Raw genomic sequence first — 27,500 nt, forward strand, 5'->3', positions numbered from 1 at the left:
CCTCAGAGGCGAGTCAGGACAGGAACCAACCTTCAAACAGGTAACCTGTGTATGTGTGTGGTTTCCAGGTTAATGTGTCTGTGGCTTCATCATTATTCCAACAAACTGCGAGTGTCGCTGCTGGAGCTGAAAAGCACGTGGAAATAATTTCCCCATCATGAATAGTTGAATAGAATATAAGACTGGAGCAGTATCTTAGGTTTACAGGAGATTTCCATGTGTAACACTGACTTGTGATTGGTTGAGCACATGTGCAGGCGGGACCATGATACTGCAGCTCCACCACGATTACTACTCACATATATGTGCGATATTACAGCTTCGTGTTTGTGGAAGTGGAGACACGTCGTCCATCTTTATTTACAGTGGCCAAACCGAATGTTGAAAACAATCGCAGTTTTTCTGTGGTATTTGTTCAAATGTTTGTCGTTTCCTCCTGTGGTTGTTTTATGGGCTCAAACTGAAAAAGCACATAAAACAACGTGGATGGAAACTCACCTTCAGTCTCATTAAACAGTTAGAGGGGATTTATGGAACATCTTCACCTGATCGTTCCACCAGAAGCACTTAAGAGGATATTTAGCCAAAGACTTTTATTGATCCCAGAGGATATCCCTCTCTCCCTCTCCCCTCTCTCCCCCTCTCTCCCTCTCTCCCTCTGCTGTGAATGAATGAAGAACAGAGGTGTGTGTCGTCATGCAGGGGCGGACCTAGGACTTTTCTAAATCAGGGGCCAAAACGGGGCCTCAATTACACAGATTATGTTGTTCCTCTCCAAAAGAGCTTAGAAAATAAGGATTCTTAAGAAGTTTTCATATTCGTTGTTAGTAAGTCGGAAGCTTATTTAAAAAGGCTACTGACAGGACAGGGGCCCTTCAGGGGCCAATTAAGATTTAAACTGAGGCCAGTGCCCCCCTGGCCCCACCCCTGGATTCACCCCTGCTTAAATCGCAGCGGATATTAGCACATTGGAGAAAACTTTTTGTTAATTTACACAGAATTTTCACAGATTCTTTCATTTCATTTCATTTCACCGAATTCACCTGCACCTGCACTTCAGAGTTTCCTCGCGTGCTCCTTCACTGTCATCACGTCACTCCCCCTCTTGAGACCACAAGAGGCTCGAGGGTAGAGTTACCAAGAGGGGGAGGGGGTCGAGAGACACCGACAAAGAGAGGAAAGAGAGAGAGAGAGAGAGAGAGAGAAGAGAAAAGAGAGAGAGAGAGAGAGAGACAGAGAGAGAGAGAGAGAGAGAGAGAGAGAGAGCACACAGAGGAGAGAGAGAGAGAGAGAACACGAGAAAGAAGAGAGGACAGACACGGAGAGGAGAGAGAGAGAGGAGAGAGAGCGAGGGAGGGAGGTAGAGAGAGGTAGAGTCCGACAGGGGGAGGTGGTCTCTGTATAGTGGAGCAGCTGAGGAAGCTAATGCTAACTAGCCATGTTGCTGTCGCCACCGCTGCTGCTCCTCCCGCCGCTGCTGCTGGTGTGTGTGTGTTAGCGGGCCGCCCTGGACTCCCTATCCGCCCTGAGGTGCATCATGCCCGGCTGGAAGAAGAACATCCCGGCCTGTCTCCAACCGGACCAGGAGGGAGGTAAGACCGAGAGACCGGATCGGACCGAACTGTTCAAGCCGGCGAGTCCCCCGCTCCTCCGCCGTGCGTGTGAACGTGTCAGTACATACCTGTGTGTGCGCGCTGTGTTTCTCTCTGAATGTGTGTTTGAGCGAGCGCGTGCACCACCGATAACCGGTGCGGTCTCGTGCTGACCGTGACTGTGAAATTAGTGAAAGTTGGTAACTAACACCGTGAGCGCGTGCGTGTGAGTGTGTGAGTGTGTGTGTGTGTGTGTGTGAGTGAATCTGACGCAACGGGTGAGGTAACGGTGACGTTACGGTGATTTTCCTTTTCACGCTGTGTGGCGCTAACGTGTTCATCGTGACCGGGCGATCACCGGTGACCAGTGGACCGGAGTTAGCCGCCGGGCTGCTAACAGGCTAACCAGCGGTTAAACCGGGCGAGGGGCTGGTCAACCGAGGGTGTGTGTGTGTGTGTGTGTGTGTGTGTGTGTGTGACAGTGTGTGCGTGCGCGCGCTGCAGCCCCGGTGTCAGTGCGTTTCTGTCGGTTCCTCCGGACGTTGACAGGCTTCGCGTTAAGAAGCCGTGACAGCAGCGCTCCGTGTTTTCACAGCAGCTCCGTTAATGTCCCTCTGAGCCGGAGGTGTCATGTTGATCCTGCTCCCACCTCCTCACTGTCTCAGGAGGCTCCGGCTCCAGAGGAGGGGTTCACATCTGCTTGTAAATCATCTGATAATTAACTCTTCAGTCAATTGTGATATTAACCTGATGAAGACCATCGTGTGATGAAGACGAAGCATTTTCTGGTTCTTCCTTTACGTGAATAAGGTCATACTTGGAATAAGCAGTGTTTTTTGTAATCTTAGTTGCATTATGAGCTGATTTCAGACCTGTACTCAACTCTGATGACGCTCCGCACATTGTCCGTCCAACCCCGAGTCCGAACTACGGAGAATGTCTGAGTGAGAGCACAGCAGGAGATCCTCCGGAGGATAGGCCAGGAGCGAGTGGACGTGTTGAGGACGTTTGTAGCACGCGATGGACGCACAACTGAAAGAACACAAAAGAATACAAATATCTCCGGATGCAAAAGAGGAGCCACAGAAGACGTCGACTGGAAAAGAGGAGATTTGAGAGGTTCTGGTGATCAGGGCGGACGCTGCCTCCTGCTGCTTCATCCCTCGAGTCTGAGCGGAGAATCTCCCGCTGCCTTGTTCATCTGTGAAATAAACTCCGGAGAAACTCTGGACTCCATCGTCTCAGGAGTTCATGTCTGAAAACGGCCACAAACATACGTCTTAATCACTTCAGACTTAATCACTGATGGCGGTTACCAGCAGCTGGATGACACGAAGCTTAAAATTGAAGCTTTTGTAAATTAAGAAAGAAAACGGTAGAATCGAACATTTAACTAATTCAATTTGAGGTTTAAAAACCAAATAACATCGGACATAATGATGTGAGTCATAATCATCCTCTGTAGCATGTAAACAGAATGAATGGAATATTCTATTAGCAACTCACGTAAACACCATAATCAAGATAATTTCTCATTCTGAATAATTGTGAATATTTGTTTCCACGTAATCGTAGTCAGTGTTGTGGAAAAAGCTCCAGCTCAACGCTTCGCCGTTTTAGCTCTTCAATTCATTCCAGCTGAGTGTTTGACCACTTATCTTCTCCGCAGAACCAGAATCCATTTATAAACTGATTAATTTTTTTAAATGAAGCTGTTATTGAAAGCTTAAACACAGAAATAAGTCGGGGATCGATTCACTTGATCGTAGAACAGAGAAATACAATAAAAAAAAAGAGCAACAATACAATAAATGACACTTTCTCCAACGGTGGATTACCAAGTTGAACATTACGTATTGATCAGGCTCATTCAGCAGAGACGTGTCGTCTCCGAGGAGCGGGGCCATTGTTGTGGACCACTCTTTTTAATGGGGCGGGCGTTTCTTCCCTCAGAGTCGCAGCAGTGTCCGTTTGGTTGTTGTGTGTAAGAGCCAAAATAATCCATCTCTTTTCAAAAGAGTCCTCGAGCTGCAGCGAGAGACCGACTAAAGCTGCTTTCGCACTTTTTCGCTGAAATTTCGCAAAGGGACTGAACGGAAGATTTATTTTCTTTCAATCAACCAAACGATTAAACAACTCTACGGTGATGCAGCTGGAATTATTAATCTTAACTGACTTCAATATAAGCAAAAAACATTTGCTGCTTCAAGCGTCTCAGTCTCCGTTGTGTCTTTTTGGGAAGAACCTCAGATAATGACATCACCGTGACGTCACCCGGTGGTTTGTGAGCCGACGTTTTGAAGCCTTTGTGTCCAGCGCCATCTTGGTTTTTTGAAACCAGAAGTAACCATATTTGGAGGAGCAGTGGGTGGAGCCTGTCTGAGAGCTCGAGGACACGGCACGCCCACTTACACCTGCACCCATTGGACGGTACCAGCTGTCAATCACACTGTGGTATCCACCCCCCAATACATACAGTGTTTAATGGTCTGTTTGACTATGAATGATCATAATTCACTAAATGAACATCAGCTGTTTGAAGAAGACTTGAAACTAGAGACTGAGACTTAAACTCCTGAATGTTTCCTGACGTTATAAAGTGAGAAGTAGAGTCACTTTCTCATGGACTTACAAATACATTCAGACATCCAGTAACCAGACGGTTGAATCTAAGATTAAAGTTGAATACTCTCTCTTTCATTATTATTATGACACACAAACACATCCAGTATATTGATACACAGGCCAAATGCTGATTTCTGTGAAAGTCCTAGCAGTGGAATTTATGCAAAACGAAACGAGGACACTCTCTGAAGGGTTAAACAGGGTTAGAAGCAGCTGCATCTCTCATTTACGAGTAAAGTGGAGAATGTGGCCTCGTTGAGTGGAGTTCAAACCTTTTAAACACGAGCTAAAAATGGTTTGTTGAATCTGACACCACATGTGGAAGCAGAATAACTGCCCCCCCCCCCGTACGGTTTAGGTCGGTGATGACGCGTCGGTTTCTGTTCATCGATACCTTTTCAAATATGAGCAGAATGTGTCTCCTTCAATACAATGTGCAAGGAAACAGGCAACAGGTTTATTCAACTGTAAATACTACACAGATGGCACCAGACACCACAGCAGCTACAAACAGACGCTAATACCAGTACATTGTTGATGGAGATGTGAAGGAAGTGTTGCCTTCTACATTAAAGGATTTGTGGATTAATACGCAACAGATTGTGTTTGAATGTACCAACCAAAAAAAAGATCCAAACCTCCGTTAAACTAAAGCAGTTTTCAGACGTGAACTCAAGACTTCCATCTGGACATGTTGTGTAGTTGGTGTTTGTGAAGCAGCAGCAGCAGGTTGTCGGGTCCGACTCGTTCACACCAACAGGAACATGTGGGAACATCCAGGCGAGGGGCGGAGCCTGTAGAGCAGCAGGGGCGGAGCCTGTAGAGCAGCAGGAGGCCGGACATGACGTATAAACTCTGCTGTGGAAAGATCAGTGTTGTTGTTTACAGCTCATCCACACCGGCGTCGGCCCTCATCACCAAAAGATCTGGAACCTCCTCGTGTTTCCAAGTGGACGTCTTCGTCTTCTACGTGTACGGCTCCTCTTCTTCATCCTGAGATGTTTGTGTTCTTCCAGTTTCACGTCCGTCACGTGTTAGAAACCTCATCAACACGCCCACTGGGAGTTTTGCAGACATCTTTCTCACCATGGACCCACTCACTGAAATGTCTGGAGCAACTGACTCACACATTTCATTTCTCCCATACTGCCCCTCCTAAACATTTCAGGAAAAGATCCAGACTTCACAGCAGGTCTGAAAACAGCCTCATAAAGTAATGATATAAAGATAAAACACCAAACGTTTTATTTTTTAATAATTGTTGCTTTTCTCTGTCACAGATTTTTCATTAACTCAGTATCCTTTTGGTTTCAGACTGTTGAAAAACCCCGGTCATTTGAAGACACTACCTCAGGCAACAATTGATCGATAAATCAAGATAATAATCATCAAATTAATCAATATTGAAAGTAATTGTTACTTGCAGCCCCGGTCCAGAGCCGGAGTGGGTGTGTTAAATGTTTTTAATCAGACTCGCTTCAGCCCCAGAGGCTGTCGTAAAGATATTTCATGGTTGATTTAGTGTTGTGTTGTAAACCTGTCTGTGGAGCTCATGGAGAGATAATAATGCAATCTTCAGGTATACGGCTTCAAGGAAAGCGGCCGCTCGGTCCTTCGCAGTGGGACGTTAGAAAAAAACACAGTATAATGAAATGTTAAATACAAAAATCTGAGCAGCAAAACATGTGAAACCTGCAGAACAAGCAGAGAACAGGGTACAGTACGAGAAAAGCTCACAAAAGCAAACGCAAAGGGAGTAAAAATAGATAACAGGTAAATAATAGATGGACGAACCATCAGAGACAGAGTACTACTGTACACCACTGTAGTAGCGTGGATGAAGTCAGGTTTATTTGTATAGCTTGATTTAATACAACGTCTCAATGGATTTTTCAACACTTCATCTCCAACAAGATTAGACATTAAACCTGGAACACAGGAGTTAAATACAAAGAGAGAACGTCAGGAGATGAAATTCAAAGGAACATCTCACCTCCTGGTGAGCAGCAGGAGACGGAGGTGGAAAAACAGCAGCTACAGAAACTCAGCGGCTGTTTGCAGAGAGTCAAGTTGAATTTTACCTGGAGTTTGACATTTGGCTTTGAAGATGAAAGGGAAAATGACAATTAAATAGAGAAATAGCAAACACAGTGTGATTAGGTTTTTGTATTCAGGATAATCAGACCAGTGTAGAATGTATTTTTTTCATTGTGAAATGGAAATAAAAAAATGGCAAATATTAATATTATGCTTTTGGCGTTTTCTCCGTGACTAAAACTCTCTTCTCACTCAACACATCATTTACTTCTCACAATCTGTGTTTTGGCATAAATTTACTATTTATCCAACATTAATCTTGTTTTGGACAAACTTCATTTTCCGTTAAACAATAAAGTTTAACAATTCATGTGCAGATTCTCAAATAACTTAAATAAATAAATAATCTTTTGTTCTTGCTGATTAATTATCCCTTCATTAACTCATTGATTAATTGACTTATGATAGAATATATATATTTTTTTTTAGTTAATGACATTTAATTAAAAATAAAAGGCTTGTTAGTCTTTTAAGGTTCCACGTCACAGGTTCAGCAAACACTGTTGTTGAGGCTTCGAAGCGTCTCTGCTCAAACCACTCAGGGTAAAAACATGGACGCCGCCTCCGGCAGGTTTTTGCTTCGTGCTGATGACGACAGTGTCACGTCCACGACCCTGTTTTCTCACCTGGTGACTCCAGAAGGGACGGACACCTGTCCACCCTCAGGCCACAGTGAGAGTCTGTGTTCAGCCCCCCCCACACAAACACCTTCATCCCAACAGCTCGGTCCGGAGGAGGTGACCACGCTTGAATCATGTGAATCATGTGCATATTGAGGAGGGTATTTTTGGGACAGTCTGTCAGTTCTTTATTAATAATGTATTTAATCATTAGTTCAGGGATTCTCAGCCACAGGCTCTTTCACTCCAGAGGAAACGGCTGCAGCTGCTAATTTAACAGATAGAAACCACAACATGATTCAGAAGAACAATCCACATACTGAGTCACTGCATCACCAGGATGAGTTACTGTTAACCAGCAAGGAGAGCTGGTTAAGCACAGAGCTAACATTAAAGAATAAACTGTTGGAAAAAATTCATTAAATCTATTAATAAATAAATCCTTAAAATTAAAAAACTATCAAACTGGTAGCAGCTTCTCAAATGTGACAACTTTTTGTCCTTTTGTCATTTATGACAATACATTTAATATTTAGTTTATTAATGAATCTGGAAACGTCATCTTGAGCTCAGACTTTGTGATTCAAGCATTTAGTCGGTATGTTTTTAACATTTCATGACTAAACGACAAATTGTAATTTTGTAAAATGGAAATAATCACAAATATATTTCAACATTATGTTCAATGTGTTGCTGCATCAGACGAAACAGGTTTAACTAATAAACTGCTGTTGTTACGTTTTAAATTAAAACAGTCAAAATTACTGAAGTCGTGATGAACACACGAGCGTTCTGTGTGAGGATGGTACACCCAGAGTGTGTGTCTGATGATTACAGTGTGTGTTACTGTGTGTGTGTGTGAGACGGCATGACATCATCCCACCGTTTTAAGCTTTTTGACTAAGAAGCAGAGAAAATGGCTCAAACACAAACACTCACCAAGAGACACACACACGGTAACACACAACGTCACAAACCATTTTCTCTCCAGCCGAAACGCACACACACGCACACACACACACACACACACCCTGTCCTTTAGGAGATGCTGATGTCAGAACTCTGCTCATCTTTGTCCTCAGGATTATTGAAGTAGACCTGTGTGTGTGTGTGTGTGTGTGTGTGTGTGTGCGCGCGTGTGTGTGTGTGTGTGTGTACATCCACATTGCTCAGCTTAGTGTATTATCCCTCTCGTCTCTGACACATTTTACCAAGTCTCTCTCTCTCTCTCTCTCTCTCTCTCTCTCTCTCTCTCTCTCTCTCTCTCACCACGTCTCTGTGGAACAAACTGCTGATTGTGTGTACGTGTCGTTGTGTATAAAACTCTGAGTTTATCCCGTTAAATGTGTGTGTGTTTTAAGTGTGTGTGCAAACATTGTGTCACAAGGCAGCGCAGTACGAGCTCCTGCAGTGCAGTCAACACACACACGAACACCACGTTAGGCAGTTGAACGTTCAGACTCCATCAACATCGCACTTTATTTTTTACACCAACACTTACATGTGTATTACAGTGACTGGGTTGAACATGGCTCACAGCGCCACCTAGTGATTGAACAATGCGGACTGAGGCTGGAGATGCACTTGCTGTTTCGCCACGTGTTTTCGTAAACAACCATATGCATCGTAAGCGTAACTGTTCACATACTTGCTGTGCACTACGCATGTCACTGGAACCTTCCACTAGAGGGCGCACCACAGAACTCTGTGTAGCCGATATGACAGCTCCCACAAGTGAAGCCAAATCATCGCCTCCTGGTGGCTGGCTGCGGTACAGGTCATTAACCTGGCCTCCTCCATAGTTAGAAGACGGGACATGGACCAAACTAAAACTTAACTAAATAATAAATGTTTCTCAAAGATGAATTCTGTCATTTTAGGTAATTAAAACAAGCTGAGACGTTATGATTGACAGCTGAGACTGACTCCTGATTGGTCGAGCACGTGTGTGTGTATGAATTGTTATAAGCAAGTATATGAAATATTAAAATGTTATTAGAATGTAAATAATGTTAAAGACAGTGATACGTTTTGTGGAAATCCGTGAAGTAGTTTTTGTGAAATCCAGCTAACAAACAAACGGGAGTGGAAACATGTCGTACCGAGCTTTTGTTTCTGTGAAATTATCTCCGGTGCACAAATTGAAAGTGATTCCAGAAACGACAGGATAACAGTATCTAGAGTCAGATCAGTGCTGTCAGCTCCGTCCTCTGCAGGTCTGACAGTCGACCTCTGTATGAAAGTCCTGTGAGGAGAAGGCAGAGCTGCAGACTGAGTTTAATCTTTCCACTGCAGACGACTCGTCACTGGTTAGTTGTGGATCTTTGTTGAAGAGATGCTGTGAAAAGAGGAAACTGAGACTTGAGCTGTTTGTGTTTTATCTCGCTGATCGTCCTGCGTTTCAGTCTCTAGAGTCGTCTCTGCTGGACGTCCACTCCTAACGAGAGTAGCCACAGAAATAAATCCTCTCCGTTTATAGACAGTTTGTCAAACTGTGGCCTGATGAATATTTAATGTCTTTATGTAAATAAACGTTTCTTGATCCTGAGTCAGCTGATTCTCCTCATGAAGAGACAACTCTACATGTTTGAGTGTTTTTCAGATAATTTAAGTAAATCACACGTCTGGTCTGATTTCAGCTTTCGTTCATTTTCTCTTTAAAATATCTATTTGAGGCTGAATGATTTAATGAAGTGACCTTGAAGGTTATGTTTTCATCTGCCTCTTGTTTGTGTTTATTTATATCTCAGCAGAATTACAGTAAAAGTGCTGAACTGATTTGAGGGATGAGGCGTAAAAATGAGATTTTGATCTGGTTGAATTTTTAAATCACTGTGACTCCGTCAGATAAAACGTTTTATTACATTTTCCTCGGTTTCTCAGGAGATAATTTTTGGATCTTCCAGAGAAAACAGCGACATATTGATGGTGCTGTTAGAAGAGCCTTGTAGGTTTGTTTAGTGCTTTGTTGTTCGAGCTCACAACCGTCGTTCTCTGGCTCTGAGCTGAAGAGGGAAATGTCATCGTAATAAAACGAGCCGACAGTCCAGACCAAACAAACGAGCCGCACTCTACAAAATACACTGCATTTTTATGAACGGAGGAAACAGATCCAAGATCAGTATCTGCTTTACTGTCCTTCATCTGTTCAGCACACACACACACACACACACACACACACACACACACACACACACACACACACACACACACACACACACACACACACACACACACACTCAGCCCTGGGCAGCGTCCAGGTGGAGAGCCAGGCTGCTGGCATCATACACACACTCATTTTCTACTTGGATAAACCCAGCAGGACACACTGACACAAAACATTTAATAACACACACTGTCTCTCTCTCTCACACAGACACACACACACACACACAGACACACACACGTGTCTCAGTGTGTCTCTAACAGTCCAGCAGTTGGTCTGACACTGAAACCTGCTGAGCGACAGAGAAGTGAGAATTTCCACTGTTTCTTCTGATCTATTTTATCCTTGACTGATGTGTGTGTGTTTGCGTTCACACTCGTGTACGTCGTGTTTTTATCTTGTCCAAACTCGTGAGGATGCAGAACGATCATCAATAGATCACTGACTGCTGGCCCCAGGTCCTGGGACCCAAGTCCAAACTGGGGACAGGGACTCAAAGCTCCAGTGGGCCCCAGGGACTTACATTTTAAGCAGCGGTATTTGGACTGAAGGCTTCAATAAGTCCCAAGGACCCAAGGACTTAACGGTGCCCAGGGACCCACAGCTCCAGCAGGTACCCAGGGCTTTAGCAGCACTCAAGGCCTTAGGAGAGTCTAAGGACTCGAGGCTTCAGGGAGCCCAGTCCGCTTTGCAGGACCCAATATTTGAGTAAGGCCCAGGGACCAAAGCCTAAATCAGGGTCCAGGGAGTCGAGGCTCGTTTCATCAGACTGCTGTTTCCATCGGTGCAGTGAATTCGTCTTTGTCATCACCTTGAAATGTGCATCACTTTGACTCTGATGATGTTGATCCAGTCGACAGGAGACATTTTGTCCATTAGATCAATTTGTGTCCTTTAGTTTGTCCAGATGTTGTCCAGCTGTTTGTCCTTTTCTCTGGTTAGACCGAGCCTGTAGGGAACCAATGGAAGTCGATGCTGTGTGTGTGTGTGTGTGTGTGTGTGTGTGTGTGTGTGTGTGTGTGTGTGTGTGTGTGTGTGTGTGTGTGTGTGTGTGTGTGTGTGTGTGTGTGTGTGTGTGTGTGTGTGTGTGTGTGTGTGTGTGTGTGTGTGTCCATTAAGAATCAAGGTCAGTCACTCAGCAGTCCATTAAGACCGTGGATTCACTCGTCTGTCTCTTTTGTTCTGTTTGTTTCTAGGTCTCTGTCTGTCTCGCTCTCCTTCAGGCTTCATCAATCACTGTCTGTCTCCCTGTCCCTGTGCCCTGGTGCATCATGGGTAGACTTTAGTCAAACTTCGACCTCTGAAGCGTCAAAAATGTACAGTTTTCTCTCCTGGACGCAGCTGATGTGTTTCTCTGAGCGACCAGGAGGGGGAGCTAGAGGATAGAGTGAGTGTGCGTTTTGAAGTGAAGCGAGGAGAATCAGATTATACACACACCACCGAGGCGTCCAATCGTGTTGCAGAGCTGCAGAAGCCTCAGAGCGATATGCAAATGAACCCACATTTTTAGCAGCAACACACACACTCTCTCTCTCTCTCTCTCTCTCTCTATCTCTCTTTCTCCCTCTCCTCCTCTCTCTCTCTCTCTCTGCCTGTGTCAGTTAATGGGACTCGACCATCTGCCGACTGTCAGCTCTGTCAGTTCGAGGCGTTCGTTAGACACTTCGAGGGGCGTTGTCGCCCCCTGGGACGTCTGACAGGTGAGGGGGGCGGAGTCAGGCCTCCTGCTGTGATGGTTCGGCTTAAATTCTTCCAGCCGTCGTTTCGCCCATCTTTATATTCAGTCGCACGGTCGTGTCACAAAGACGAGAAAGAGACTGAAGAGAGAACGCAAATGAAATAGTCGATAAAGTTTTGTCGCCAGAGTTTAAAGACGCTGCGAATTCAATCATCAGTGATCAATTATTATTTATCTGGTGTGTTTTGCTGTCTGTCATATTTGCATCTGGGTTTTCCGTCTGTCAGGCCAGTGCAACGTGAAGTGAGGATGTGACCTGGGTCAGAGGTCAAACACACACACACACACACACACACACACACACACACACACACACCCTAGACTGTCACTGTACACCCTGCAGACCTGCGGTCAATCACTGTTGCTGTCAGAGGTCAGAGTTCACAGAGGTTCACTGTGTGAATGTTTCCTCTGACCTCAGGACACATGAACGTGTGTGTGTGTTTCTGTGTGTGTGTGTGTGTGTGTGTGTGTGTGTGTGTGTGTGTGTGTGTGTGTGTGTGTGTGTGTGTTTCCTGTGTGTGTGTGTGTTTCCTGTGTGTGTGTGTGTGTGTGTGAGCAGCTGAGCCTGGCTGACCAACTACATTAAACTCTTGTTCTCGTGCTTCCGTCGTGTCGACTCTGATCTCGACTCTGATCTCGACTCTGGCGTGAAGAGACAGAAGAGTTGGTCGTGAATCTGACGCTGCCGAGTTCCGTGTCCTGGGCTCGGTGGCGTCTCTGTGTTCAGGATCAAACGCACAGTAACACGCTGGTTTTCTCTCATGTGATGATGATGATGATGAGATGTTCTCCAGGCCTCTGATCACTCGTCTCCTCTTGCCAGTTTGTCGTTGGTTCTGCCAACACGTTGTGTCGGGGGGGACCCACGTGGGTTAGTGCCGGCTGCCATCAGAGCCCCAGTGGGCCAACTTACAGGGATCAAGAAAAACAAGTTGGGGGGGGTGTTGTTGGGTTTGATATTTTAGTTGTTGTAATCTTTATTTAATCAGTCTCATTGAGATTAAGAGATCTGAGAACAATCAGAGAAACACAATCAACAAAACAAAGACGACACAATTACACAGCTCAAGAAATCAAGAGAAACAAGAACAAGACATTCGACCCATTTTCAGACATGAACATTTCTGAGATATTTTCTTCCAGTTTCACATCCGTCACGTGATTGAAGCGTCATCAACATGTCCACTCGCTCCCCCATCCTCCCCTTGCTTCCTCTTTCCTAGTTTCACCTCCTCTCCCCCATCTTTCATCTCTGCTCTCCGAGCTCTCGCCACCTTTTTCCTTGCTTCCTTCTCTTTTCATCTCCTGCTCTCGTTTCTTTCCGTCTCCTGGATTTTTCTCCTCTCCTCTTTTTTGGTTTCTTTTCCTTTGCCATTCCCTTGCTTCATCTTCTGTTATTTCTCCTAGTGTTCTCTCTCCTCTTCTTCCCTTGCGCTCTCTTTCCTAGTTTAGCCTCCTCTCCATCATACACTTGTTTCCTTTCCTTTTTATCCCCTCTAATCATTGTCTTGTCTCTTGTCTTTGTCTCCTATCCTCTTTTTCCGAATTTCCTTTCCTCTCTCCTCTCCTGCTCCCCTCGTCTCCTCTGTCCTAGTTTCACCTTCTCTCCCTTCTTTCATCATACACCTCATCTTCTCTCTTCCTCTTCATCCTCCTCTCCTCTCCTCCCCCTTTCCTAGTTTCTTTTCCTTTCATCACCTTACATCCCCCTCTTTTCCTCTTCCTCCAGATATTTGCGTTCCTCTTATTCCCTCTCTTCCTCTCCTCGTCTCCTCTCCTCACTCCCAGTGTTCAATTACAGACCACCCTCTGGAATTCACACACACACACGCTCTCCCCTCCCCCTTGCTGGAATAAGGGATGAAGAGGAGGAGGAGGAGGAGGAGAGGAAGAAAGAAACAGCAAATTTGGACAGAGAAAAGAGGAAGGAAGGAAAACAAAGGATGCAACAAAGGATGGAAGGAGCTAATGAAGGAATAGAAGCTCCTCTCTGCTGACTCCTCAAGTGCACGTTTACAGTACGCACGCATGCACGCACACACACACACACACACACACACACACACACTCTGCTCACTCGCTGCTCTCGCCCTCTAACACAGCACTCCTGCATCGCAAAGCTCCATTGTTTGTGTGTGTGTGTGTGTGTGTGTGTGTGTGTGTGTGTGTGTGTGTGTGTGTGTGAGTGTGAGGAAGAGAGAGAGAAGCGAGAGAGAGAGAGAGCTGTAAGCCCTGTGATTGGCTGAGCTGGGCTAGATGCACCAACAGCTGAAAGAAGTGGCCGGGAACGGAGGAGGAGGAGGAGGAGGAGGAGGAGGAGGAGGAGAGGGAGAGAGGAGGCTGCAGATAGAGAGAGCGAGAGAGGAGAGAATACAAAGAACATGTGAGTGAGTTAGTGCGTGTTAAACGCTTGCTGATGTGTGAGTGTGTGTGTGTGTGTGAGACATCCAGAGGTGTGTGTGCATGTGCAGAAGCGAGGAGGAGGAAACCTGATCTCACTCTCGCTCCCTCTCTCTCTGTGGAATAACGCTTTCCGTCAGCTCTTGCCGTTATTCGCCTCGCTGTTAGCTCGTAGTAGCTTAGCCTGGCCCAGTTTGGCCCGGCCAGGCCCGGCCCGGCTCGGACCAGGTGATGATGGAGCGGTTCCTGGCTCTGCTGCGTCTGCTGAGCAGAAGGAGGCGAGGGAGGAGGTACCGGGCCGACGACGATTACCAGGAAGGATATGAGGACGTTTACTACTACACCAGCAAGTACAACACACACCTACTGAGTGAGTCCCATAGAGAGAGAGAGAGGGAGAGAGAGGGAGGGACGGACGGGGGGGCTTTGTTTTATTGTCTCGTGTGGGCGAGCGAGGAGCTTATCAACAGATTATGACGAAGACATCCTGAGTCAGTGTGTCAGGTTTTCTATTATAGATGAAGGTCGTTAGCAAAACTGTGTGTGTGGGCTCGGTTACACACACACACTCACACTCACACTCACACTCACACTCACACTCACACTCAGGTATCCAGGTGACAGGGGGCCAGGTGGTTTGTGGGTAATAACAAGGCAGGAAGTGTTGACTGCCTGTCTGACTCCAGCTGGAGGTTTTACTTCACTGGAAACAAACGGCTTCAGTGAAAACTTCCTTTTGTTCTTTTGTCTCTTTCTGATCTTTATTCTTTTGTCTCTCTCAGCGTTTCCAACGGGTCTGAAAAAGCCCAGAACTCAATAATCTGAATATTAGGCTGTTAAAAGTCTGAAATATGTTAAAATATATAACGCAGTAGGTGTTAGATATGTTTGGATAGGTCTTTATGATGCTTTAAAATGATACAGCTGTAACTAAACTACACACAAAACGTGGAACTGATCTTCTATAAACAGAATTCGTCTCTGTTCACTCGTCTTGTCTGTGGTGGAGACTCTGGATATCCACTGTCTCTGCAGTTTGAGAGAGAACCTGGTGTTTCCAGGTTTAATCAGACATATTTATTCCTTGGCTGATTTTCATAATTGTGTAGAATTTGGTGCTGATCCTTATTGTTGTTCCCTGCACCAAGGAGGTTATGTTCTCACCTCTGAGTCTGTTTGTCAGTAAGATTGTACAAAACACCTGAAACGGATTATCATGCAACTTGGTGGAAGGAAGTGGGTCAGAGAAGAACTGATCCGGGAACAGATCGAGAACGTTTTTCATAATTTTTCACTGATTTCACTGAGAATAATTCATGGATCTGGATGAAATCGTTATGGGCCTGATATTCATGAGTAGTTTGATGCAGCTTGATTTGATTAAAGGGACTTGGTTCAGGTTTGAGTTCTTCTGAGTGACCTTCTAATTATTGTTGTTCTTGAGCAGAAAAACGCAGTTAAGAGTAAAATAAACGTGTCATTGATTTTCCTGTCGACTCGTCAGGACAAATAATGAATTCAGCTTTTCAGACCACGTCCTGTTTTCTTTTATATTTTTACTATAAGAACTAGATTCTCATGTGAGAGGTTGTTGGGCCTCGGCGGAGGGACACGTTCGACACAGTGGAATCGTTTTAAGATCTGCTCTACATGTTTTACATGGACCACGATGGATGTGAAGTGCAGCGGGTTTGTGGAGTTTCTGTTTCTCCGCTGCCTCAGACGATAATGTTTTCTGTGGTTAAATGAGATTCAGGAACGTTTTAGATTCCGCGGTTGAACTCCGGTTCACAGCTCGGCGTTCGGTCTCTGGAGAAATCTCCAGCAGGACTTGAACTCGCCGTCGACTAAACTGTTTACTCTGATGAAAGTGTTTGTGAGCGCTGCGAGCGTGCGATAAAAGATTCACTTTGTAGTCTCACATGATTGGGAATGGAGGTGGACTCGAGGATGTTATTTTCAGTTCGTCGGTTTTCTCGTCTGCAGATTGTTTTCTTTAGGTTTGACAATTAAATGTCAGAACATAGTTTGAAATGTCTCAAGTTTCACTTTACTCTGACGTGATGAATTAAAACATCAAATCCTCAGGAAGCAGCAAATGTCGAGCATTTATCTTAATATCAGCAGATTCATTATCCACTTTCTGTGCAGTTCCTCCTGCCGCCCAGTAAAGAGTCTGCAGAATGTCTGAAGGAGCTGATGTAATAACACAGCAGGAGATCCTCCTCACGATTTGAGCGTGAGCGAGTGGGTGTTAATGACGATTCAAACACGACGCAAAGGTGAGAAAAAGGAAAATTATAAAGGAATAAAAATATCTCAGGATGAGAAAGTAGAGCAGGTAGAAGACACTGATGTCCGGAGAAGTTTATGAGATAAGAGCTGAGACCTTTGTCCATGTGCTGTAAACTGAAACCCGTGATTTCCTCCACGGGATTTATACGTTAATTGTTGAATGAGTTGTTGCAGTGTTTTTAAACTTGTCTGTGGATATTTGTGGAAGCTTAATTTTACATCATTTATTTAAACCAACATATTTGTATGTGGGTGTGTTTATGTGCTGATAACCGACATTCAACTGTTTTATTAGTGTGTGGAAAAAATACTGGAATATTCCTGTGTGTGTGTGTGTGTGTGTGTGTGTGTGTGTGTGTGTGTGTGTGTGTGTGTGTGTGTGTGTGTGTGTGTGTGTGTGTGTGTGTGTGTGTGTGTGTGTGTGTGTGTGTGTGTGTGGGGTTGTGGTTGTGTAGCACAGCGTGTGATTCTATACGAAGGCTTTTTAAGGACGGTTGACTGGCTAACCCCCGGTTCACTGTTCCTCTTCTCACTAGGCGCTGATTTAATCTGGTTTCCTAACACTGAATCCACTTTTTTGAGTCTTTAAATCCGATTTACAGATGTTTTATCGTCAGTAGATTTTGTTCGTATCACGACTCCACGAACCTGAGGAACGAAAACCTGCTGAACTCTGATCTGTATCTTCTCTGTATAAAGAACCTGTAGAAAGTTTCTGTCATGATTTTCTGATCGACGCAGCTTCGCTCACTACGGTGAATTTTGAGTGATTAGCTTTGTTACTGACGCGTCAACAGAACATGCAGTAGGTGAACCTGAGCGCCCCCTGCTGGAGGTCAAGGCTCAGGGTGGAGTTTCATACTGTTACACTCATATCAACATTATTCTTTTGGTATTTGTGTCTGTTAAAGGCGTTGGTCTTCTGGCCCCGCCTCCCTTAGTGATGTCACCTGTATCTCACCTGTAGGCGCCTCCGCCTCCTTTCAAACCAGAAGGCTGCCCCCCCACCCGCCCGCCTCCTCCGCCCGATGATCTCATTACATGTTGAAACATTATGATGCATACATTAGCACATTGATGAGGAGAAACTGTGTCGTCTGTTGAACGCTGAGTTCAGACCAGTGCAGTTCACAGCAGTGGTCTGTTATGTGAAGGCTGCTCACACTAATTAATGCTTTAAATAAGCTTAATTTACATAACTGGTCCTGTGTTCAACATGATGGAGACAAAGAGGAGGATGAGGAGCGGAGGGAGGGTTGAGCCCGACTTCACACCTTGTTATAATGAGAGAAAGAAAAGATGATGAAACATGGAGGAGGCTCAGTGCCGCTCCAGGTGAACCAGGGGAGTCGATGGGCACAGCTGAGACGAGTTGGCCAATCCACTCTCCCTGGTTTGTTCAAGTGGTGGATGAAAGATGCTGAAAAGCAACATGTTGGTCTTTGGCTGTGTGAGGACCCCCACCGGTGGCACACACATCTTTATATTTCATCTGTTTGTCTCGACTCTGCAGCCGCTCAGTCCCACGTTTCCCACTTTTAGCTGCGACTGGTTTCGCTCTGGAGGCGTCGTTCTTCGCTGCTGGATTATCTTCAGAGACAGAGACAGAAAAGTGGAGCACGAATCTGCACAAGTTCAGATTAATTAACGCGTCGGGCTCTCGGGACTCAGAGGACGTCTCCCTCATTATTACGATATGATGTTTAATTAGTTTTCTCAATTTAAAGAACCAATGTTTCTTCTTTTTCTCGTCTGATTCCTCTTCAATTAAGAGGATTAGGAAAAAGTAGAAAACACATCCGGGTGCAGTGGAGTCAGTTTATTAGGTTCAGCAAAATAAAACTCAGGCTAAAGTCTTCGCCATAAATTTACTCAGAAAATGAGATTGTGTTTGTATTGTGGTTTGTCACGTCCAACATGAGACCACTTTATCAGAATCGATGTGTTTTTATTTGGGGATTTAACTGAATTATTAGATTGATAGTTTAGGTTTCTCTGATCAAACAGCTCCTGGTTTAACTATTTCACTTAGATAAAGTTCTTAGAATTCTCCTCGAAGTGAAGTATCAGCTTGTGTTTAAATCAGAAACTGTAGTTGGGTTAAACAAAATGTGGAAACAGTAAATTCCTTTCTAAAGTCAGTTTGATTCATTGCCCTGAAAAAATTAAAAATGTTCCCTCTATTGAAATGATACAGAAGATAAAGGCGTTTACACAAAATAGAAAGTTTTGTGGACTTTATATATCGGGCTGTAATTAGGACTTTTTATTATTTTGTCCTTTATCTTGTATGTCTATAAAGTGTATATGAGCTTAAACATCAGTGTGATTTATTGGTTTTAATGTGCTCTCTTTTTTATGTACAATATTATTTTATATTTTGTAAAATATGAATTTGAATTCACTCTGACGCTGAGGAAAACTTAAAAACCTGAATATTCTCAGTGAAGTTGATTCCACTTCCTGTCGTTTGTACATTATCTCGTTGGTTTGAGACGATTTGTTTTGTCGTGTGTGAACAGATTGTGTATCAGAAACGTTGTGTTGACGTGCAGCGACTTATTTCCTCTCTCCGCTGAGTGAGGATCTGAAGTGTTCGTGGTTTTGTTGATCACAGCTCTAACGGTTTGTCCCATCTGCTACACACACACACACACACACACACACACACACACACACACACACACACACACACACACACACACACACACACAAAACCCGTCAGTCTGACTGTGACTGTTAATTAAAGGTTTACACATCCGTCCTCTGCTCTCACAGACTCTGGAACAGTGTTATTAGCACTCTGAGTGTGTGTGTGTGTGTGTGCACTTACATAAGGAGATGTCACGGTGACTCAAACCCACGAGTTTAACTTTGCGCTGGGGGTGTTGACATACACACACATTGTTAGTGCTGCACTTTGATTTGGTTATTTTGAAATGCCAAAGCCTGTGATAACCTGTAGTGTGTGTCCGTGTGTGTGTGTGTGTGTGTGTGTGTGTGTGTGTGTGTGTGTGTGTGTGTGTGTGTGTGTCCGTGTGAGCGCTTCTTTCATCTCTCAAAATCACTCTTTGTACGATGCAGGGTTGGTCTCTCCCCTCAATTATTCATCAGCTTGTTTCCATGGAAACAGCTGCAGCCGTGTGTGGGTCTGTGTGCGTGCGTGTGTTTCGGGGGGGGGGGGCTGGTTGGTTGATTTCACTGCAGGGGGAGGGGCTTCATCACCTCATTAATGCGTGTTATTACCTCTGATGGTCAAACTGGGACGACTGATTGACCACATCATCTCTGACCGAATAGAAACGTTTCAACAACAATCACAGGGATGTTCATGTGGTTCAGACATTCATGGTCCACAGAGGATCCACCGTCTCCTCTGGGTTGTCCTGTAGCGCCACCATGAGGCTAATACTTGTAGTTTTAATGCCAGATCACTGAAGTCACAGCTTCTATATAAACACAAGTTTTTAATTGGAGAGAAACATCCCAGTTTATTAGAAGCATTTTTAGTTTTAGTATTCACACTCATGCCAACAGTAGTATTATGTCTGGCAGCAGTAGATGATATATATCTGTTGTACTGGTATTACCAGAAGCATTAGTAGTAGCAGTATTAGCTGATGTTGATGTTTAGTTTGGAGTATTTTTTGTTATCAGCAGCAGTAATAATAGAAGTTGTAGTAATCGTAGTATTTATAGTAGCTGTTGTTATCAATGATGGTTTATTTTTCTATGTTTAGTAGTATTGGTAGTAGTAGTGTTACTAATAATTATGTTGCAGTTCTAGAAGTTCTATTAGCGTTTTGGTAGTATTACCAGTTGCTGTATTACCTGAAGCAGCAGTAGTACTCGTAGTAATAGCAGTATTTGTTTTTAATGATATTTTTGTGGATGCATCAACAGCAGATATTAGCAGTTGTAGTGTTTGTTGATTAACTACTGCTGCTGATGTTTTTTTGTAGTATTAGCAGCAGTAATATTAATAGTTTGGAGGGAAACCTGATGACAGTAAATACTTGGTTATATGTCAGTACGTTGTGCTGCCGTGTTGTCTCCAGCAGGGGGCGTGATAGTCTCACAGTGGAGCAGATGGCCTGTGTGACCAGGAGGGGGCAGCACGGATCAGCTCAGATCAGATCAGATCAGAGAACAAGACGTTACTACAGAGTGACGTCAGAGAGGAGCGGCGGTCAAGAGACATTAAGAGAGAGAGAGAGACCTGCAGACATGATGACGTCACTAATCCACATTAATCACACACGTCTGACCACTTCCTGCTCACAGCACACGCCCCCCTCCTCACGTCACAGGAAACACCTGCCGGGTTCTTATTGGCTGAAACATTACAATTGCTGTGTTTATTATATTTTGATTTATAATTATAATCTTTTCAGTTCTACGTTCTGTTTCCACGTCTGCGTCGGCTGCTTCTTTCCTTTCCTTCCATCCTTCCTCCCTTGGTTTAACTTATTGTTCCCCTTCGTCTTCCACTTCAGTTATTCCTTTCATTCATCCTTTTTCCTCCGTCCCTATCCTTCCACCTTTCTCCACTTCCTTCCCCTCATCACTCTTTCAATAACCCTTCTCTCTCTCTCTCTCTCTCTCTCTCTCTCTCTCTCTCTCTCTCTCTCTCTCTCTCTCTCTCTCTCTCTCTCTCTCTCTCTCTCTCTCTCTCTGTCTCTCTCTCTCTCTCTCTCTCTCTCTCTCTCTCTCTCTCTCTCTCTGTCTCTCTCTCTCTCTCTCTCTCTCTCTCTTTTCTCTCTCTCTCTCTCTCTCTCTCCCTCTCTCTCTCTCTCTCTCTCTCTCTCTCTCTCTCTCTCTCTCTCTCTCTCTCTCTCTCTCTCTCTCTCTCTCTCTCTCTCTCTCCATCCATCCATCCATTATTCCCTCAATCCCTCCCTTCACCCATCCATCCCCATCCCTCCAGTCCACCCCCTGCTACCTCCATTATCCCTCTCTCCCTCCATCCAGCTGCACGGAAACCCATTACAAATCTGTGGAGAGATACAGCTCCCTCCTCCTCCTCCTCCTCTTCATCCTCTAATCTGCGCAGACTCTGCCTCCCCCCTCCCCCCTTTCCTCCATCCCTCCCTCCCTCCTCCTCCACTGCCTCATTTTATGGAGCAGCTTCACATCTGCAGCGCTCCCTCTCTCCCTCCATCATGGCTCACGTTTGAGGAGGTCGTTCGTCCGTCACTCCGTCGCTCACAGAGGAGGAGAAGGGAGGAGGAGGAGGAAGAGGAGGTGTAGTTTGTGGAGGCTGCATCTGCATGGCGCTGGGGGGGGAGGCGACGCTCGGCTCGGCTTCACCATGATCGCCGTGTCGTTTAAATGTCGCTGCCAGATCCTGCGCAGGGTGAACAAAGGTAGAGCGACATAGACGAAGACTGGGAGAGAGAGAGGGAGAGAGAGGGAGAGAGAGGCTGGATGTATGTGATGGAGGGATTAGCATGTTTGCATGTGGAACATACGTGTGTGTGTGTGTGTGTCTGTGTGTGCTGTGTGTGTGTGTCTGTCTGCACGGTCGAACGAGATTTGGTTCAATGTCAGCAACATTGAAAATAGAGAGAGATCAGGGTGTTTATGACCAGAGCCAGCTGTGTGTGTCTGTGTGTGTCTGTGTGTGTGTGGGGGGGGGATGATCTCTGATGGATTCATTCAGTCGATGGCTGCAGGTATCTTTGGATGAGAGAGCTTCAGAGTGAGTGTGAGCAGAGAGAGAGAGAGAGAGCGTCTTATTTTCATGAATGTAATATTGATGGTGTGTTTTATCAAGGACGAGCGAGCACAGAACAGATCGGGGAGAGAGAGAGGTTTTTATTCTGAGGTTATCACGTCTGGTTCAGTTCGAAGCTTCACGCGTTTGTGACGTGATCGTAGAAGTTTTCAGATTCTTAAGTTATATCTAAAGTCAGCTTGTTGTTATTTTAACACATATCACCAAAATAAAAGTCTTTATTCTGACAGACAACAATCAGGATTATAGATGAATCAATCAATCAATCTCTTTTTGGTCGTTAGTGTGTTTTGTGTCTTTTTGTGGTCATTCAGTTCATTTTCTTGTCATTTTGTGTAGGATTGTGGTTGTGTTGTGTTTTACTGGGTCGTTGTCTGTGTCGTTATGATCATCTTCCATCTTACTGTGGTAGTTTTGTCTCATTCTTCTCGTTTTGTGTGTTTTTGTGGTAATGTTTTGTTTTCTGTGATCACTGTATTTCAGTCATTTTGTGTTTTATTGAGGTAGTTGATCTCTTTTTTGGAGTTTTTGGAATAGATTTTCTATTTGTTGTCATTTTGTGTTATTGTCTTCAGTGTGTTTCTCATTGATCTGATCCAGGGGCCTTTTCCACCTGTTCAGTGATTGTCCAGTTCACTGTCAGATAATAAAAATAATGAATATTAATAAAAAAGTTGATTACATCTGATCATTACATAGAATTATTCAAGTCCCTGTAGTATTACTGGGCATTAGCTGTGTTGACCTGTAGTGTTTGTGGTTGTGCGTATCTGAGCAGTGATGTTTGTGTGTGTTTGTGTGCGTTTGTGTGTGTTTGTTGACCTGACATTTATTCAAACATTAAAATTACAACGTTGCTTCGACCTTGAACTCATCACGATGTGTTCATGTGCACTGTGTGATTTTATTTATCTGTTATCTGTTCACTCTCTTGAAGTTACATTATTTGAATCAGCAGACGTCTCTTACATTATTTAACTTTATCATTTTAAGTATTTTCAGTAATTGGATAGTGAAAATGAAAAGTTACAGATCTGATAAAGGAACCAGATGCTGTTGTTTAACAAGCATCTGAACGATGAGACGATCAGGACGACGTCTCTGCTGTTTTATTTATATGTTCATGTTTTCACTTGTTTCCCACGATACAACTACAGAACACATTTAAACAGGATCTGAGGAATATTTGAATTTACTTCACTTATTTAATCGCAAATACAATTTTAAGAATAAACAGAATCTGCAGCCGCAACGTCCGAGAAGACAAATGTTCTGATCTCGGTTGTTTTATTCTTTAGATCATGTTTGTGGAACATAAACAGTAAATTGTTTTTGAGTGTTGATGCTGCGTTGATGGACGAGTAGAGCTGCAGGATTCTGGGAAAAATGAGATTCGCGGTTTATTTTGCTTGGTTTTCTCTCATCTCGTGTTTTTCTCTGGGGTTTTTTCTCTTTGAGTCTCATTCTGGTTGTTTTGTGTCTTATTGTTTTTTGGGCCGTTATATTGAAATGAGGAAAACGATTCTCTCCCGTTATCAACTGTGTTTTCTTCTGGATTCAATTAATTGATTGTTTTATTTCTTCATCCTCAACACAAACTCTTGAAGCATTACCTATATTTTTACTGTTGTTGTTACTTTTCTAGCCTGTAGGTGGCACTGGTTGTCAACTGAATTACAGTCACCATCTAAACATATATTTATTTATTTTTTGGTTCGTATCCCATCTGCTAACGTGGAGGAGGTGGTTGTTTTAACCTATACTGCAGCACGCCACCAGGGGGTGATGGATACATCACACCCTGTGAGAGTGTGTGTGTTGTCGACAGAGAGAAGAGAGAAGAAGAGATGCTGCTGTCCTACATCTGGAGGTGGAGGAGGAGGCTCAGCTTTCATCTTCATTTAGCTATGCTGTGTCTGTGTGTGTCTGTGTGATGGTGTGTGTGTCTGTGTGTTTTCAGAGCCCCATTGTGTTTCTGAGCTGCTCGGCTGCTGGAACCAAACAGAGGAGAAAGATCTGGAGCAGATTAGAATAAACGAGAACAGAATAAAATGTAACCATGAAATAGAATCAAACCGAACAAAGTAGGACGATGCAACACAAACTGATTCCGTGTCGTCGGCTCAGCTGCAGTTTAACTTAAACTGTTCAGTTTGAATTCCCTGCTCTTACCACCTGAAGTCCTGGAGAGGGACTGAGGTTTAATATGAACCTGCTGCAAACCAGGATGAACTCGGGTTGGATTTAACTGGTCGAGCTTCGTCACTGGTTAATGTGTAGAACCAGCTTCAGGAAGTTCAGCTTCAGAATCAGTGCAAGGAACTGAGGGAGGTTTTTAATGGTGTTTTTAGCCAGTTTGGGGCGACAGACCAGTCGGAGAACCTGGTGGAGCTTCAGACACATTGTGTGTGTGTGTGTGTGTGTGTGTGTGTGTGTGTGTGTGTGTGTGTGTGTGGTAAGTAACATGCGTTGTTTGTTTGTGTTTCAGATGAGGGGCCGTACGGCAAACACGCCACCGGGCCCAGACCTCCAGACGGAGCGCTGGCCATCAGGAGGCAGAGCATCCCGGGTAACACACGTTTATGGTCTTCTCACTTTGCTCTGACTCTTGTCGTCGTGACTCCAGCTGCAGAGTCGACAGATAAGTCTGCTGATGTTTTCTCTCGGTGACCTGCACTCGCTGGTTATCTCCTCACACCTGGAGCCGGCGGCCTATTTTCACCTTTTATCTGAACAAACAGAAAGAACCAACTGAGCTGAAACACTCGAGGAGACAGTGAGATAACTGTGATCACTGTTTCTCCACTAAATAATACAAATCAGATAAACTTAGTCAATTATAGAAACTGTCGCAGCTTCAGAAACCACCTCTGATCCTCTTCATAGTTTCAAACCCACTGATTCTCTGCTCAACTCACTTCTTATTCAGGCTCAGAGTAAATTTAGACTCGTAGTAAAATGTAAATTCATCTACAACTCTTGTGTTTTGCTTCATCTTCCTTCAGCGTAAATTTAACTTGTCACTTTTGAGGTTTCTGCTCCGTCGCTGCAGAAACTGGTTCGTCTAACGTTTTGTTGTTTTCTGGGTCAAGAGTAAATTCATTTTCTCAGACAGTGACTCAGCGCTGGTGTTTCATAGAAAGGTGAAAAGGACACGGTGAAGCCTCTGAGGAGGAGGATGAGAGAAGAGGGAGACAGTGATGGTCACTTCCGAAGATCAGACGTCTCAATCCTTAAAGTGGAGAATCTCTCCTGATAAATATTCACTGAGACATTTTGATAAAATCCTGCTGCGTGTGTTATCACCAGACGAGCTGTCACATCCCGTCGGACCCGGCCGGCACTGAACCGTCTCCTCTCTCAGTCGGTTGCTTCTGCTGCTGAATATTTCAGGTGTTTGATGAAATATAGATGGACGAGCAAACAGAAGATGACTTCACTGTGTCGGGATTATTATTTTATTTCTCTGTACCGAGGGTTCTGCTGTAAAATGATGACAGAACACGGCGTTTGATCCTCGTCCTTCTTCCTGTGACGCAGACGAGTTTCGGGGATGCTCGGTGGTGGAGCTGATGAAGAAGGAGGGGACGACGCTCGGACTGACGGTTTCGGGCGGCATCGACAAAGATGGGAAACCCCGGGTATCGAACCTGCGGCAGGGAGGCATCGCGGCCAGGTAACGTGACACCTTTCTTTTGTGGTTTTGTTCTGTTGTGTTGCTCTTGTTGAGGGTGAAGAACAGAGGAGGTCACACCTTGTTAGGCCCTATGAGCCATACAATGTTTATTTATATCCTATTCTGTTAAATCCTAATCTGTTATCGGTTTCTGACCCAGTTTAGGTTTGTTTTGACCTTTGACTAATTAAGTCGGGTCGACTCGAGTCCGCGACAAAGATTTAAATAATATTTGGATTCTAACATTTTGACTCTTTGTCCAGAAGCGACCAGCTGAACGTGGGCGACTACATCCGCGCCGTGAACGGCATCAACCTCTCCAAGTTCAGACACGATGAAATCATCAGCCTGCTGAAGAACGTCGGGGAGCGAGTCGTCCTGGAGGTCGAGTACGAACTGCCGCCCGTCTGTAAGTACGAGTTACACTCCAAGTTCAGTGTTTATTTAATTCTCTCAAACTCAGAAATATAACTTTATTTATAAATGATCAAGAGACAAGATGACGGAAAATAACTTATAACACCACCACCGGCTCCCGACAGGTAAACTCACATGGAAATAGACTAGTGTTATTTCTGATAGTTATCTGATATATTTATGTGTATCAAATAATGAAACTATAGAATTTCAGATATAGAACTCTTCTATATTCATATTATGACGATGTGTCCGTATTAGTTAGAAATGACACCGCTAACGTGTGATAAGGAAAGAAAGCGTGTGTCCAGACGATTAAAGCTTCAGTGGCTCAGGCGAGATGTTGACGTGTCGATGTCGTGGTGTGTTGCAGCCGTGCAGGGGTCAGGGGTCCTGTTCAAGAACGTGGAAGTCACGCTCCACAAAGACGGGAACAGCTTCGGCTTCGTCATCAGAGGTGAGTGTTGGTGTGTGTGTGTGTGTGTGTGTGTGTGTGTGTGTGTGTGTGTGTGTGTGTGTGTGTGTGTGTGTGTGTGTGTGTGTGTGTGTGTGTGTGTGTGTGTGTGTGTGTGTGTGTGTGTGTGTGTGTGTGTGTGTGTGTGATAAATACCCATTAATGCATGACTGTGTTGCAGGAGGGGCCCATGAAGACAGGAACAAGTCTCGTCCCATCGTCGTGACAACAATCAGGCAAGGGGGCCCGGCTGACAGGTGAGTGACCTCTGACCTTCTCGTCCTTTGCTGAGAAGGTTTTCAGCTTTTATAAATCTGATGTTGGTTTATTAATCATCATCTACGTGTCAATCAGAAATTAACATTTTTTAATTTGTTAAATTTGCCTTTTTATTCACTGAAAATCGGCAGCTATTCTTTTTTGTCATAGTTTTAAAGACAATTTGTTGAGATTTAAAAACAACATTGAGTAAAGTGCTTTACCAAGAAATGAAATTATGGGATAGTTTAAATAAAATAAGAGGATTTTAGTAAATGAACTAAATCAGTAACTTCTGTAAAAACTCAAATGTTCTCTCTCTCTCTCTCTCCAGAGAAGGAACCGTCAAACCGGGCGACCGGTTGCTCAGCATCGACGGGATTCGTCTCCACGGCAGCACGCTGTCGGAGGCCATGAGCATC

At 44.4% G+C, this 27,500-nt stretch overlaps 1 protein-coding gene across 1 annotated transcript in view; it reads left to right on the plus strand.

Moving 5' to 3' along the window:
* Positions 1-14,160: 14,160 nt before the first annotated feature.
* The window catches only part of grip1 (glutamate receptor interacting protein 1), a 28,461-nt gene continuing 15,121 nt past the window's right edge, over positions 14,161-27,500 (plus strand). The window contains 7 exon segments of the mRNA XM_035147296.2: positions 14,161-14,611; positions 24,762-24,842; positions 25,814-25,949; positions 26,213-26,358; positions 26,740-26,823; positions 27,002-27,077; positions 27,413-27,500. The exon segment at positions 27,413-27,500 is cut by the window's right edge and continues 58 nt beyond it. Of these exon segments, the coding sequence (XP_035003187.2) occupies positions 14,473-14,611; positions 24,762-24,842; positions 25,814-25,949; positions 26,213-26,358; positions 26,740-26,823; positions 27,002-27,077; positions 27,413-27,500 (750 nt within the window). The 5' untranslated portion in view covers positions 14,161-14,472.

Source organism: Hippoglossus stenolepis, chromosome 22 (genome assembly GCF_022539355.2).
Source record: "Hippoglossus stenolepis isolate QCI-W04-F060 chromosome 22, HSTE1.2, whole genome shotgun sequence".
Lineage (NCBI taxonomy): Eukaryota > Metazoa > Chordata > Actinopteri > Pleuronectiformes > Pleuronectidae > Hippoglossus > Hippoglossus stenolepis.